Source organism: Sceloporus occidentalis, unplaced genomic scaffold (genome assembly GCF_023333645.1).
Source record: "Sceloporus occidentalis isolate IW3139 unplaced genomic scaffold, rSceOcc1.0.p SCAF_2, whole genome shotgun sequence".
Classification (NCBI taxonomy): domain Eukaryota; kingdom Metazoa; phylum Chordata; class Lepidosauria; order Squamata; family Phrynosomatidae; genus Sceloporus; species Sceloporus occidentalis.
The window spans coordinates 56,003,178-56,018,576 of NW_028316982.1; the positions used below are offsets into that span (position 1 = coordinate 56,003,178).

At 40.1% G+C, this 15,399-nt stretch overlaps 1 protein-coding gene across 7 annotated transcripts in view; it reads left to right on the plus strand.

The window, feature by feature from the left end:
* Window positions 1–15,399, plus strand: part of DGKD (diacylglycerol kinase delta) — an 85,683-nt gene that overhangs the window by 15,577 nt on the left and 54,707 nt on the right. For 6 of the 7 annotated variants that reach the window (XM_089509522.1, XM_089509525.1, XM_089509524.1 and 3 more), the window contains exons 2-3: window positions 1,141–1,251; window positions 2,452–2,532. In XM_089509522.1, the coding sequence (XP_089365648.1) occupies window positions 1,141–1,251; window positions 2,452–2,532 (192 nt within the window). Of the gene's footprint in view, window positions 1–1,140; window positions 1,252–2,451; window positions 2,533–9,543; window positions 9,611–15,399 lie in introns of those variants that run through there. The other variant, XM_089509528.1, reaches the window with a different exon arrangement.

Consider the following 15,399-nt stretch of genomic DNA (forward strand, 5'->3'; position numbering starts at 1 on the left):
GAGTTGGGGCATGCGTTGTGTGGATGCGATGTCCCAACTCTGTCCCCAGGCTACCCTTAAAGGTCTGAAGAGCCCCTAAGAAATTTGCTGCAGTACTTTCTCCCAGTGATGTGTCCCTTGACTTGACTGCTTAAATTACTAGAGTGCTGTTTTCCTTGGGAGCAGAGAGTGTTTAATGGAGCATTTAAACTCCATATTATGTCACTTGCTGATGGCAGGAGCTATGCATTGGTAATGAATTAATGCTGAAGCTTTTGTTTGCAGTTTGGAGACTTTGATTAGGTTTTAAGATCCCACTTTGGACACATCTTAATGTACTTAGTATTTATTATCTTTCTTCAGCTGGGGTAACAAATGTGCCTGCTAAAGAACAACTAAATGAATGTGGGCTAAATATAGCATTGTAGCCTGGATATGCATATTATGTGAATGAGTGGTGTGTGTGGCTAGCTTTGGAGCAGTAAAAGAAAGGGGAAAAATGCCAGAACTCTTGTGTGGAGACAGACTTGGCACTTCAGTCTTGGGAAATGGCAGCCAGCCAGCAAAGCCATGAGTCAGAGCCAAGAATATCTTTTAAAAAATAGCAAATATAAAGGCTTGAAAGATTATTCCTGCTTTTTTATTGCTGCTCTCTTCCCTCCCTTAAATATGCAGATCATTTCCTGTGGTAGTCAGATCCTGATAGCTTTACATGTGGTAGCCTGGTGTGTACAGTACTAACTTTATTCCAAGAAGTGAGTTCAGAGCCCTGATCGGACAGGGCAAGACTGTGACCTCAAACTCTGAGGTGTTTATGTTTTTTTATGTCAGTATCAAATATCTGAGAAGTTCAGTTTAACTAGTCTGAAAAACCGTATCCTTCTCACACCATGATAACATTTCTCCGCACACAGGAAAGGAATCTCTGCGCTGTGCATCGGACTATTGTTTACTGCATTTGGATACAGATAAGATTGCCAGCTCAGGGGTTTTTTTTGGTAAATGTTTTGGGTGTTTCCACCAGAGGGCAGTGAAACAACAAATAATATTTATTTCAGATTTGAAAGTGTACAATCACACTTTGCTTCTGTTTTGTGGTGAGCAGAGGACAAGGGCAGACAAGTGAGCTGCATATAAAGGCTTTATTTTCTTGTTTTCTAGACAATTATAAAAGAGGGCATGCTGATGAAACAGACCAGCTCGTTCCAGCGCTGGAAGAGGCGATACTTCAAATTGCGAGGTCGAACTCTTTACTATGCGAAAACTGCAAAGGTGTGTTGCTGAGTAATCTCATAAAATCTTAGTATAAAAGAACCCATTCATCCTCATTTCACTACAGAAGGTTTTATCCATGATATTTGCAGTACATGTTTTATTTATTTATTTAAAACATGGATACTAAATTCTCACAGTTTATTGCAGTGCTCACTAATTTAGGATTTTAGAAAATGTTTTAAAAACACAAGATAAGAATTGACATTAAATTTCATTGGTATGTTAGGAGTTTTATATGCATATTTGTAAGGGTAGGCCATGTGCCTAAGGGCAAAGGAAGATTATGGAAGGATAGATGTACAGTATTTTGTGGCTGGGGAACTGAAATAATTTGTTATTGATAGGTTTAGATGAGATTATTTAGAATCGTTATTTATTCGTTTCCTATAATAGTCCCTAGGGTAAGGCTTAACATTCAGTCACCCTGCACCTTAAAAATTACATAGTGAAATAATTGTTTACAGTTGGAGAATTCCCTGTACTTACCTGGGGGCTGCTTATTTCCTGTAGAAGAATGATATTCTCTTAGATAAGTGGGGCATGCTTGTCTTTGAATTGTTTGGCTACATCATAGCTTACTGCACAAGCAGTGGCTTAATGGGAACAGTAAAGTTATAGTTGGCATCAAGGATGTTGCTCTACAAGTTTATATCACCCTCTTTAAGAGCTTGGAAGTAACTTTTCAAAAATAATTTGATCCATTACTGATTACAAACATTTTTAAATAACCTGTTTCTGTAACTCATTATAATCCTGAGAAAAGTTAACTTGGCACATTACTTTTGGTACTGTTCATTACTATTCCATTAATTTTTCTTAGCTTTTTGAGAAAGAAAAAAATCCATACGATTTATAAAAGAATGTCATAATACTTGAAAAATTCCTGTCAAATGTTTCTTTAAATGCATTTAAAGGTAGTCTCTGAAAATAACTATATACTGTCACTTGTTATCACAGTAAAATTACCTTGCTCTTTCTTGTTGATTTTAAAAGGTAACTTTCACACCTCTCTTATCCCAGAGCACATTACAGTAGTGAAATATGATAGGGAATCCCTGTATTTGATAAAAATTCAAGGTAGGATTGGAAAAATCCCTAGAAGTACATAAAAACTTGACATGTTATGTTGTTGGGCAGCCGCCTTTTGTTATTAATTAATGAATGTAACTGATTTTTCTTTAATTTTTCATTTTCTAGTCAATCATTTTTGATGAGGTGGATCTAACAGATGCCAGTGTAGCAGAATCCAGCACTAAAAATGTCAACAACAGCTTCACGGTAGGATCTCTCATACTATGTCCCATTGTATTTTTAGATTTTTCTCAACATTTACTTATGCAGACTTTGTGTGGAATGAAAGTATGTATTCTGGTTCTGTAGCAATCCCAATTTGCATTTACCTCCACTGTGCAAAATGGGATTAGAGGGTGGTAGTTTAAGAGAACGCTTCTACCCGCTGCTTTTTCCCCCTGAAGATCCCACTCCTCCCTATTGCCTGTTTTTCTCACTTGACCAAAAATTACTAACTTGTAGTGAGGTTGTTAGGAAAAGTGGATAGAATATAGAGTTTGACAAAAAAAGTACTTTTGTGAAAAGTATGAGGTAATTTTAGCTTAGATAAAGAAGTCGTTTTTCTTTGATCAGTTAAGGAACATTTTGCAAATGAATGTTATGAAACGTGTCTAGCAAACTAAAAGGACTGGACTGTTTTTGTTACTCTTCCATGGGCAACATCACTGGAGTTCTTTACTCAGTTTCTATGAACCGGAACAGACGGGCCTGAAAGCACGCCCTCATCATGTGCTAGGGTTGCCTTGAGGCAGTGCAGCCACATGCCCCCCAACCCTCGCACGTGACGAGGATGTAACAATGGCAGCACCCTGTATACATGAGTGTTGCCATTGTTACGTATGCGCCACATGGTGTCCACACAGCACCGAGCGACACTTACGTAACGAGTGCGCCAATGACGCACTCATTACGACGACGACGTGGCTCAAGAAAAAACCACTTTTTGTGGGTTCTTTTTCTGTCAGCAGGCCAGACCAGAGGAGAAGGTATGTACAGGGCCTGTATAACTTATAGTTTTCTCTTTGAGAATTCTATTTTGCTTTCTGCACTTTTGCAGTTCTATTATCTTCAGACTTGAAAAACATAGGCGGGTTACAAACCGCCACTTACAACGCGCTCCGTGCGTGCTAGGGCTAGGAAGGGCTGTATTAGGGTTAGGAAGGGTCTTACCTTCCTCACAGACTTTCTCTGTAGTACGCGCGGAGCACGTCGTAAATGGCAGCGCCCATCCACATGGGCGCCACCATTTTGACGTCTTGGACGCATAGCGTCCAGACGTGTCGCGGCGGAAGTGACGCCGCGAGGGCATGCTTCGCCCCTCACGGCGCCACTTCCATGTTTTGAAAAGGAGCGCCATTTTGGCACTCCTTTTTTGCTGCGCCGGGAAGCCTCGCAGTCTGGCCGCAGCGAATGGCGGCGGCAGGAAAACGGCCGCTTGAGGGCGGTCTGTAACCCGACTTACTGATTTTTTTTAAAATGTGCTTAATTTCAGAGGCCAACCTAGCAGTTCAAAAGCATGCAATTGCAAGTAGATAAATAGGTACCACTCCAGTAGGAAGGTAAACAGCTATCTGTGCAGTCATGCTGGCCACATGATCACAGAATAGTCTCAAACAACGTTGGCTCTTTGGCTTAGTAACAGAGATGAGCACTGCCCCCTATGGCTGAACACAACTTGACGAAGTTGTGAACAGGGAATACATTTACCTTTTTACTTTTAATTTCAGAATACAGTGAGAAATGTATTGATATATTGTTTTATTTTGGATATGCACATGCATTGTATTTTTCAGTGTTGAATTTTACATTACAGTAGTTATGTTTTAAAAAACTTTCCCCCCTGCTTTTATTGGCTTTCAGAAACATGTGTCTGGTCTCACTTATGTTGTTGTGATGTACCAACATTTCTCTATCTTTTCTACTCATACTGTAGTATATATTTTGTATACTGGGGGTTGATCTTACAAACATTTTGATATAGATGATCTTGTATTAGTGTAGAGATTGGAAGAATCTATGTTAAGTTTTTGAAATGTTGGAAGTTTTTTATTTTATTTATTATTTTATTTATTTATGGTATTTATACCCCGCCCTTCAGCCCTAAAGGCTATCAGAGCGGCATACAATTATTATTTTTAATTAGACAGTTCCCTGCCCTCAGGCTTACAATCTAAAAGACACGACACAAAAGGAGAAGGAAATGGTGGTGGGAAAGGGGATGAGGTCCAGTGGTTATTCTCTCCCTCTGAGGCCTGGACCAAGGCGGATGGGACTGGAAGGAGGACTCTTCTTCTTCAGGCTAGCCCTGATGGAGCTGGGCCTGCCTGTTCACTTCCTCACAGGCTGAAGGATGACAGTTAGTATGGAGGAATTTAATTTGAAATTTAATTTCAAGAATATTGTTGTTGGTAGGTCACTATTAGTATTGATTAAAATTGCTGTGAATTCAGTGGGCTGATTTATTTAATTTTAAAAACTCTATCCTTTCCCCCAAAATTTAACCTGATGCCTTCAAGATATTTTGGGCTACAACCTAAGTTGGTGTCTGCACTAGCCAGACTATTCTGAAATCAGCCCAGAGTATTATGACCCCAAAGCTGCCCTGATGTCCTCCCATTACCTAGGGCCCTCCATTGTGATGCTGGTCAGCTGTTAACATACACATCCTTCTGTGCCATTCATTCTGAGGTTAGAACAAGTCACCCAGCATTGATCACATGGCTGGGCACCTTGTTCTGACGTCAGAGTGAGCAACTCACTGCAGTTGCACCAGGTGGCACAATGGGACATGTTGTAAACACCCACTTGGCATTGCAACAGAGGGATTTGGAGCAAAGAATCTGTTTTTAAAAACTGATTTTTAAGGATGTTATACCCTGGGTTTGGTGCTGAACTGGACAGATTTTGTCTGGACTGTCTGCACCAGAACTGGTGATTGGGCTCTGCATCATCCGGACTCCTCACAGTGGGAATGGAGAGAGAGGATGCTTTATTTGGCCTGTGCAGACAGGGCCTGAGAGATACAGATATTTCTCAATATTCAGTAGCTAAATATAGGCAGGGATGACAGTTCAGGAGAAATCCACCTCTTTTCTTGCTTTGACTCCATGATATCCTTCCTTAAATTCCTCTGCTGTGCCATCTTGTCCACTCCTAGTACCTGGCATTAATCATTTGCACTTTAATCTTCATCATCTGTGCTTTCACATCCTGCCCATGACCTTTCCTTTTTCAACTGCATCATTCTTAGTCATTCTGCTTCCTCAAATGATCCCACCTTCTCTCCTTTACTGCACAGGAACTGCTTTTCCTGAACACCTTCCTTTTGTTTCCCCAAATCCACTTTTCCTGCTAAACCACTGAGACACCATATTCTGTTCTCATTCCTTACTGAAACAAAATCCTAGTGCAGAGTTGGTGACATGCAGCCCATGGGCCACATGCAGCTCATCAGACCCTTAAGTGCATCTCTTCAAGCCCTTTGAAGCTTCAGACCCCCCCTCCCCTCCTTCCACATTTTCTTTTAAAAATTAGGCCAGTTGTAGGGGTTTGTTTTTGTTTGTTTTTTGTCTGAAAAGAGGGAGAGAGAAAGAGAGACCATATGGGTGTTCTCAAAGATATTGTACATAGACATTGAAGTGGGTATAGCACCAAAATTCTTGTTTATGGTTAAGGTTTATGGTTTAATTTCTAGACACTTACTTTGGAATAAACAACAAAAATTATCTGAAATATCTTTTACTCTCCATTATGAATTACCTTTTTTACAATTACAGTATGAATGCCACATTTGACATTACAGATTATTTAAGAGAAAACTAGTTATAATGCAGTGAGTGGTCAAAATTGTTTGCTTGATCCTCCTGTATTGGTGCTGCTGTGAATATCGGTGTGGCTAATTTGGTGCTAGCATCCCAGAGGCATGCAATTAGATTGTCAATAATTATGCTGCTTATCTTAGAGTTACCATCTAAACCTGAAGTCTGGGTTGCTGAAGAGATGGACTCCAGATTCCTGGAATCTGCATCACACTTTCTTGAGTTAAGAAGTGCCTCTTAACTCTGCTGCAGACGGGAAACAGAATGTTTTCACAGTTAGTGCTTGTCTCTCCTGTGTTTACTGCCAGTTGGAGCAAATCTGTCCCTGCTCCTCCTCAAGCAGACAGCTAATCAGCTTGCAAAGAGTGGAACAGAATTCCCAGAAATTGGCTGAGTGAAGAAATAATCCTATTAATATTTGAAACAAATTCTTGGTAACTTGCTTGTTTGGAAGAAGAGACCACGTATATATTAGGTCAGACTTGTGGATTAGAGACTGCGAGGAAGTGACGTTAAAGCAAGACGAAACGAGTGGGCTAAAAATACTGTACCAGACGCTGCCGAAAACTGCATCTGCTCTTTTTTTGTTCAGGTATTCAGAAACTTTTAAGATTAATTAGCTGGTCAGGCTCTTTCTGTTTCTTTTTTATTTGTAGTAAAAACTAATAATAGTGATACATTTTACGTTTTTGTACTGTTTCATAAGTAGATGTTTCGTAGGGCTGAAAGTACATGGGAAAGAATGTTGCTGTCTGAGATAGAATTAGACATGTTGTCATATTTTCCAGCACAGGAAGAGATGAAGGGTAGGGATTTGAAGTTTGAGGTCATAACATGACATTGTGGCTATCTGGTTCTTCTCATATACAAGTGGGATAAGGTAAAAGATTTGTTTCTGTACAGTTTCAGAAGTATAAGAGAATTATATAAAATAGTGGATGTTTGGGTGAGACAGTTGCTTTGTCTGTAGAAAGGAGAGTGAATTAAAAGCATTTGGTTATACTGTTTCTTTCTCATATTGAAGTTTTAGAATTAATTGTACCTGCTCTAATTTCCCCCCTCTTTCTTCTTGTAAGCATCCCAATACTTTTAATATAATAAACAAAATGTTTGACACATTCTTCAGTGGTTGCTAGAAATGGGTACATTTTCCTTGGAAGAAAGCATTTGTTTTGTTACCTGATATTTAAGCTATACAGTTGGTCCTCCATATCCACGGATTATTTAACCACAGTTCAATCATCCACAGCTTGAAAATCGACCAAAAACATATAAATTCCAAAAAGCAAACATTAATTTTGCTATTTTATATAGGGACACCATTTCATTATGCCATTGCATTTAATGGGACTTGAGGAGCCATTAATTTTGGTATCTACAGCAGATCCTGGAACCAAACCCCAGGGCCCTTTACTTTGACAGGGGAGAAAACATGGTATACACTACCCTATTGTATCTGAAAAAAGGCTAGTGTATGAATGCTTAGGTTGTTTAGGCACTGACATATTACAGTCCCATCTGTATTTACCAGTGAGTAATTCACAAGTTAACACTGGTTCTTACAGCTACAGTATGCTCGTGCCAACCATGGGCTTGCTATCTGTGTTTGAGCTTCTGCAAATGGCAAGCCCTGGCTTTTTCAGTGGGTGCACACACACCGGCACAAGCTGCTGCCAGTGTCCATTGAAAAGAATGGGACTTAAGATCCCATGTCTTTTGCTATTCACAAAGGGGTCTGGAACTGATTCCCCGTGGATAGCAAAGGACAACTAAATGTCTATGTTCTTAACCTTTTTCTGTGTTCTTAACCTTTCTAGGTTCTTAACCTTTTCTTTTACAGGGATCCCTTTGAAATATCTTTTGTTGCCATAGATCCCCAGACCTAACTCAGAATTTAAAACCCTAAGTTGCATTGAATATTGTACAGCCCATCCGCCCCAATCACGGGCTTGCCATCCACAGATTTGAGCATCTGCAGATGGCCTTGCCCCATTGTCCCTAATGGTGGTGGTGTGTTCATGCAGCAATGGTGCATAGTGTGCAGCCATTACAACCCATGTGACTTGAAGTCCCAAAGTTTTTGGCATCTGAGTGGGGGGTCCGGAACGGAACTCCCACAGATATGAAGGGCCAACTGTACTCACTATACACCTTTACTTGGGACAGCTGGGGTTGCCTTTTGCTCCACATGCACCCTGGCCACCGTATAAAGAGGCATGAAGAATGATCAGCTGGAGAAATAGGCACAGCGGGGTCCTTAGACCACATGTTAAGAACGTGGAGGCACCGAGTACAGCAGAGGGGAGGAACCCAGGAAGGTGGCCTGGGCAAGCATCAGGGAGAAAAGTCCCTACCCCTCCTCTGCTGAGCACTGTCTCTTTTTGTGGAGCAAAAGGCATCAGGTCACCATAAGTCTATCGGGTAACTTGTGGGTGTGCGCACGCATGTGCGCGCACACACACACACTTTAGGAGGCTGGATAGAAACGAAAGAAGATTAGGATTATATTATAAATCTTGAAAATATCTGGACTATCTAAATTTTAAGCATAGAGGATGCTTGAGAACTAACGGAATGAAAGAGGTGCAAAATCTTTTCAAAACAGGACCAAACACAAAAGTACTGGTTGGAAACTATCTCTAGTAGGGGGTGATGTTTTGGCATATAATATTATATACGTAGAGTTGTATAGGGCCAGTTCTACTAGTCTGTGCAATGGATAGTTCTATCCTTTCTCTCCTTTGGATGGAAGATAAAATGCCCAGAAACTTGTTCCTTGTGAGACTAGAGTAGCAGATACACAGATACTTTAATTCTCAAAAGACATACATTGAAGTGTCACAATCAGTTTTTCAGGTGATCTGAGGGCAAACTACTCTCCATATGTTGCCTCTTCACCTCTATTCTTCATCAGACTGACCAATCCCAGCTAAAATATATCAATATGCCAGGAACATGAGAATTTCCAAAACACATCTTGTAGGGAAGAGGATAATAAAAATACTCAGAAGAAGAAAAGTTGTGTTCTTTTGTAGTAATCCAGCCACTCCAACAGTACACAACCTATTCCATGCTAATACAGATATTAAGTCTCTAATTGTGGCTTGCTCTTTCCAGCTGAAGACCCTCAGTTCTTATAGGACTAGTAGAAATAATATGTCCTTCAGTATACATCTTGTTCACACCCCGGTCATTTCAGTCCAAAGAATAACACACATTCCCCTGCTAGCATGTTTGCCAAAGTGGGATTGGCTTCCCACTCCCAATAAGGAGGGGCATGCGTTTCTATTTTCTGCAGTGTTGCCACTGCTGCTTTCAGAGCCAGTCAGACTCAAAGGTCTCTGGCTGTTTTCCCATGTTCTTTAGAAGAAGAATTGAGCAAAACTGCTCTAAGTACTTCCTTTTGTTTCCCACTTTATCTCCCCTCCAAAACATGCTAAGAAGTCAGAGTGGAGTCCTTTATCCCTGTAAGTAGCAGCATGTCTACTACAGCATGTCCAAACAGCACTGGCTGTAGGGTTAAGAATTTCTTTTCTACCCAGTAAGTAATTTAAAGATGGGAAGAAATCTGTTTTTGGAAAGAGAATGCAATGAAACTATATATTATCTGGAAGCTATTCTTGTAATGTATGAAGAGGACAAATTCTTATCATATATGTTAAGAAGTGGGGAATCTTAATTAAATACAGTATTACTGAGGTAATAGCTAGAGAAGATATTTTCAGTGAAGGCACCTTATCAATGAAAGTCTTTTACTAAACAGACTCAGACTGTGCTGACTTTGGGTTTTTTAAGCCCCATTTCAAACACAATGTTGTTCAGGTTTGCTAACTGTGACTTCCATTATTGCCACCAAGCATGGCTATTGGCTATGATGGCAGTCATAGTTCAACACATCTCGGGGAAATCAGATTGAAGAAAGGTGATTTGAACACTAGATTAATATTTTTCAGTTTAACAGGACTTTTAATTGAACTTTATTTTACTGTTTTAGTGTATTTTCATAGTTGCAGTTTGGATTACTGCTTTTTGTATTTTTGTGTTTCATAACTATGATTTTTGCTGTTTCTCAGATTTTAAATGCTTAAATTTTCCTTTTTCCCTCTTAAATACTGTGATTAGGGTTGTTAGGTGTTCCTTCTTGTGAGTGATGTCCCTTCTTTGTGGGCGAGAAAGCTTGTCCCTTATAGAGCTGGCCGACACCCCTTATCATTAGAGGTTTCCCATATTTGGGGGTTGGAAAGCTTTACATTTTATAAATACTGAACCAGAGGCAAAAACAAAACAAACTTCCACAACTCACATGTTTGTGTGTGAGCCTTCATAAAGACAGAAATTTGTGCACCATGTAATTTATGCGTGTAGACAGTATATTAATTTTTTTTATAGAGAAACATGTGGCTAAGTTAGATGCTTTAGCATTGATTAATAGTAACTTCCTGATTGTCAACCCTGCATGTCACGATTTTCTTTTGTTCCTTATTGCTGTTATGTAAATCTAGCAACATTTATTGTGGTTCTTAATTTCTGTTTCTTGGTTGTCCTCATTTTACCTGTGGTAGGAGTTTGTTTCAGTTTTAGTCTTCTGAATGGACATCATGGGTGGACTTAAGAACATGGAGATAGTGAGTGAATCATACTGCTTTTAACTGGAAAGATATTTTGAAATATTTCTTTTCCTTTCTTATTTTGTCACATAAGGGCTGTACAGATTCTCCCCCAGATGGAGGCCGCAGCAGACAAATACTGTGGCCTCTGGTAGGCATAAAAGAAACCCGCTTCCAGCGGGTTCTTTTTAGTTCGTGCATGGGGCATCCTTGGTGTCCTTGTGTGCAACGATGACATCCCATATGGACGGGTTCATGCAATCATGGCACCCATGCGCCGATTGTAGGGCTGGGTGCATGCGGACGCTACAAAACCCTACTTTTGGCCCCAGGCCAGCACAGAGCACCAGTCTGTACTGGGCCATGGTTTCTGTTTAAAAACACATGCATATGGAAACAATATAGAAGAGCTGGGGCTCAGAGAATCTTAAGATGCTTGGTGTGACTTTTCTTGCGTGTGTGGAACTGAAATATTAATAATGCAATTTAAGAGAAAATCATGGTTGACCAAGTGCTTTATTGACAGGGAAGATAATTTCTCTAGTTAATGGTGCAAGGTCCACTCTAATACAGCTCCTTCCTTCCAAAATGGTTAGGTTCCATTTCCAGTGTGATTGTATCTAGTGATAAGGGCAAAACACTGAACCAGGGCCGTGGAGTGCGGTTGCCATGACCTCAATCCAGTGCTCAAAGGGGCGGCATGTTGCTGCCCCTTTAGGGCCATCTGTTTAGGCCCCAAGTTATAGTGCATTATGACTTAATTCCTGTTAAAATTTAGGAAGTTTTAAAATATTGGTTTATTATTTGCACAAGACAGGCACAATAACCCAGTGTTTGCACTAAAGCCTAACTCGGAGGCAAGCCTTTGGTAAACAGAGTTTCTGGTCTCATGGCTGCCAGTGAAAATAGTACAGTCTAGTTGTGTAGTTCATTCGTATGCTGCATAATGTTACTTTCAACAGATTATTTTTATACTGGAAAAGGCTTGGTAGGAATTTACCATAGATAGTTCTGAAATGGCTATTATATATAGTACACAAAATGCAGAACAAGCATTATATATAAGGTGTGCTGTATTTTAAAATATAGTGGGCCTTTCCCATCTGCAGGGGTTTGGTTCTGGGCTCCCTTGTGGATGGGAAAATCATAGGAGATCAAGGTCATATTAGTCAGTGGTCAATGATGTCCATGTCAATGCAGCTGTGTACGTGCACTGCCATTGACTAATATGGGGCAGGGTGATCTGCGAGAGCGCCAGTCTGGGAATGGTAAACCAGCCAATATGGCAGATCCACTGGACCTTTATTTCTTTGTACCTTTATGTCATTGTGTATCTGAGGAAGTAGACTACGTTGATGCTACAACGTCTTTCTCTCAGTTGGTCTCATAAGTGCTACAAAATCTCTTTGCTTACTTTTATTTTGTGTGTTAATCTGTCAATCTCCAAAAAATTGGTCTTTTATATTTTAATTAATACCGGAAGAAGATTTGCTGCCAGATTACAATGACTTTATATCTACCTCAGGATGCAAAATGAAAAAATATATATATATTTCAGAGGGAAACAAAGTTAAAAAGGATTTAGCATGTAGTTACTTATCAGTGAGTAAGATTAAGGAAACGAGGAAGTGGTTGAGATTGTTTGTAGTAGGATTTGGTTCTCATAAAGGGGAAAGTTGTTTTACTTGTTGGGAGTTTTAACACCTGATCTCTTTTTTTGTATCAGATGGCTGATTTGTAATCTAGGTTTAACATAAGCCCGGTCCAGACAGGCCCTTTAGCACATCCTCGCGACATGCTAGGGTTGCCTCGAGGCGCCATTTCCAGACACCCTGCAACCCTAGCATGTCACCAGGATGTCATCGCTGCGCGATTCCGTATACACGGCGCGCACAGCTGTGACGTCACTGCTGCGCATCATCCACATGGACCCGCGCAGCAGCGATGTGCTCACACCGCCGCCAGCAGTTTGGAGCAGCGCTAAAAGGAGCTGCTTTTCAGCACTCCTTTGTTTTCCGTGTAGCTGCGCCACGCAATTTGGTTGCTGGGGCACAGCTATGTGGAAAAGAAAGGTGGCTCCCAGCTGCCTCTTTCTGGCGGTCTGTACCCTGCCATAAGCTCTTTAATCTACTTCATATTTGTAAAGTATGTGGTTCAAATTGCTTTTCTCTACAAGAACCAAAAGTAGCAAATACAATTTTGACAGTAAAAATGCTACATGGTAGAACAATGACAACAGAACTACAAGTCTAGAAATTTTAGTCAAAAAATTGACCCCAAAAACCTGAGTTGACTTATCCATAGGTCAATGTAAATACTGTACTTTAACGCTTTTTAAAAAAGGAACCATGCCCTGGTGAAAAGCAAGAGCATAATAGGTCCTGGAAGCCTTGACCCCTCTCTATTCTCTCATCCATCCACCTTTTAGGATGAACACAAACTGTTGTGCTTGCTGGGTTTTTTTAAGTGGTTTGGCAGTGTTTTCCTTGCTTCATCCTTTAGATCCTTTGTCACATGCCCCTAAGTTTTACCCTTGGCTTATCCAAGGGTCATATCAAAATCCATAATTTTGGCCTCAAAACCTACCGTCGACTTATAGTCAAGTATATACGGTATGCCTTTCTACATTTTAAAAGGATAAAATAGGAAAATACATTTTAACCATAAATTTGCAATTTTGTTTGGAAGTAGGATTTTGAACAAGAATTGTGAACAAATCTCTTCCTGTAAAATAACATCCTGCAGTAACATCCAAGATACACAAAGCAGTGATACCTTTATTCGGAAAAAACAAAATGCACAAAATACATGATGCAAGCTTTCAGAGCTCCAGTGGCTTCATGCAAAGGTGTTAAGAATCATACAGGAAATTATTTTTTTTAAATGACAATGTTAGTCACAGCCCTGCATTTTTCAAGGTGTTGTTGGTGCGTTGTTCTATGTCAAAATAGTGTGGAGAGATATCTGTGCAAGGAGGTCCTTCCTCCTTTCGTCCATATGGCACTGGGAACAAAGCATACCAAAGTCCAGGAGATAAAATTTGAAAACTATTAGCAACTCAAAAAGGTATATCTTCTAAGATCCAAGATATCTCCATCCTTTGTGAGATTACGCAAAGTTCTTTGTTACGCAAAGAACTTTGAATTTCTCATGTTTTTGCATTAGGAAAAAATTAGGTGCTGTTTTGATAAAACATGCCAAATGTAGTCCAATTTTTTTAAAAAAAAAAGAAAAATGTTTTAGCTTTGCTGTAGGTAGAAACCTCAAATAGTAAAGTCCCAGTGCATTGGGTCTCTCTTTAGGATTCCCTTAAAATGTGGTATCTTCACATCCAAAATGCAGGCCGGTGGCTAACATTATCCATTTCCCCTCCTCCTGTATGATTTTTCACACCTTTGGCTGATCAAGAAGCCAGTGGAGCATTTTGTTGTTGTATTAGTACAGTTGAAATTGAGATTTATCTTTAACAATGATTACTCTTATCAAAACAACTTCAAGTCATAATTTAAGATTATTGATTGTCCTAACGAAATGAACTAAAGTTATCAGTTTAGACATACAGTCTGCTCTCTCTCTATCAGCAGACTTGCCATCCACAGATCTAACCATCAGCGGACGGCAAGCTCCTGTTTTTCCTAATGGCACCATGCACCGTGGTGCTATGAACTAAAATGGGACTTGAGCATGTATGGAATTTGGTATCTGAGGGGTGGGTCCAGAACGGATGCCCCGCAGATATGGAGGTCCAACTCTACCAAGAAATCATGTTTAGGTGAAAAGAGAAACATGTGCTTCTGATCTTGTGATAAAGCAAAAGCAAGAGAAGCAAGGGGAGAGTATATAAAAGTAAAATGGCATGCTGTGTTTAATATATAGCTAAAATGTTTTTTCTTGTCCTTTTGGAAGAGAGCATGGGGATGCCCCAATTTAAACATGGGCCTGGTGTATGCAAGTTTATTTTAGTATGCCTCCTTCAGATGGGAATTATTTTAAAAAACCTTCTAGTGGCGTCAGTTGATTTTCTTTCTTTCCTCCCCCATGTGGGGGGAATATTAGTTTAATTTACTGGTTAGGAAGGAAGTTTTAACCCTCCCCTATACAGATAGAAAAAGCGGATAAAAAGAAAATCAACTCATTTGAGATGTAGTACTAGAGATGAGTGCTGAGGATACCATGGACAGCCAATAAGACAAACAGATGGGTTCTTGAACAGATCAAGCCAGAAATACCCCTAGAAGCCAAGATGACTAAATTGAGGTTGTTGTACTTTGGCCACACAATGAGAAGGTATGACTCATTAGAAAAGGCAATCATGCTTTTCTAGGGAAAAGTTGAATGTGGAAGAAAGAAAGGAGGACCGCATACCAGATGGCTGGACTCAGGGAGGTCATGAGCATGAGTCTGTAGGACCTAAGCAGAGTAGTGGAGGCCAGGGAGTCTTAGAGATGTCTCATCCACCGGGTCATCATGAGTCAAGGCTGACTTGGGAGCAGTTAACAACAGTAACATACAGATGGAGTCTAGATCAGGGCTCCATACACTTCTAATTACAAATGAAAAAGGTCTTTTAGTTCTAGTGATTTTGCTTTGTGTTTGAGGGAGGGTCACATAGAGATGAAACAGACCGGCATAAAAAGGTGGCTTCCACC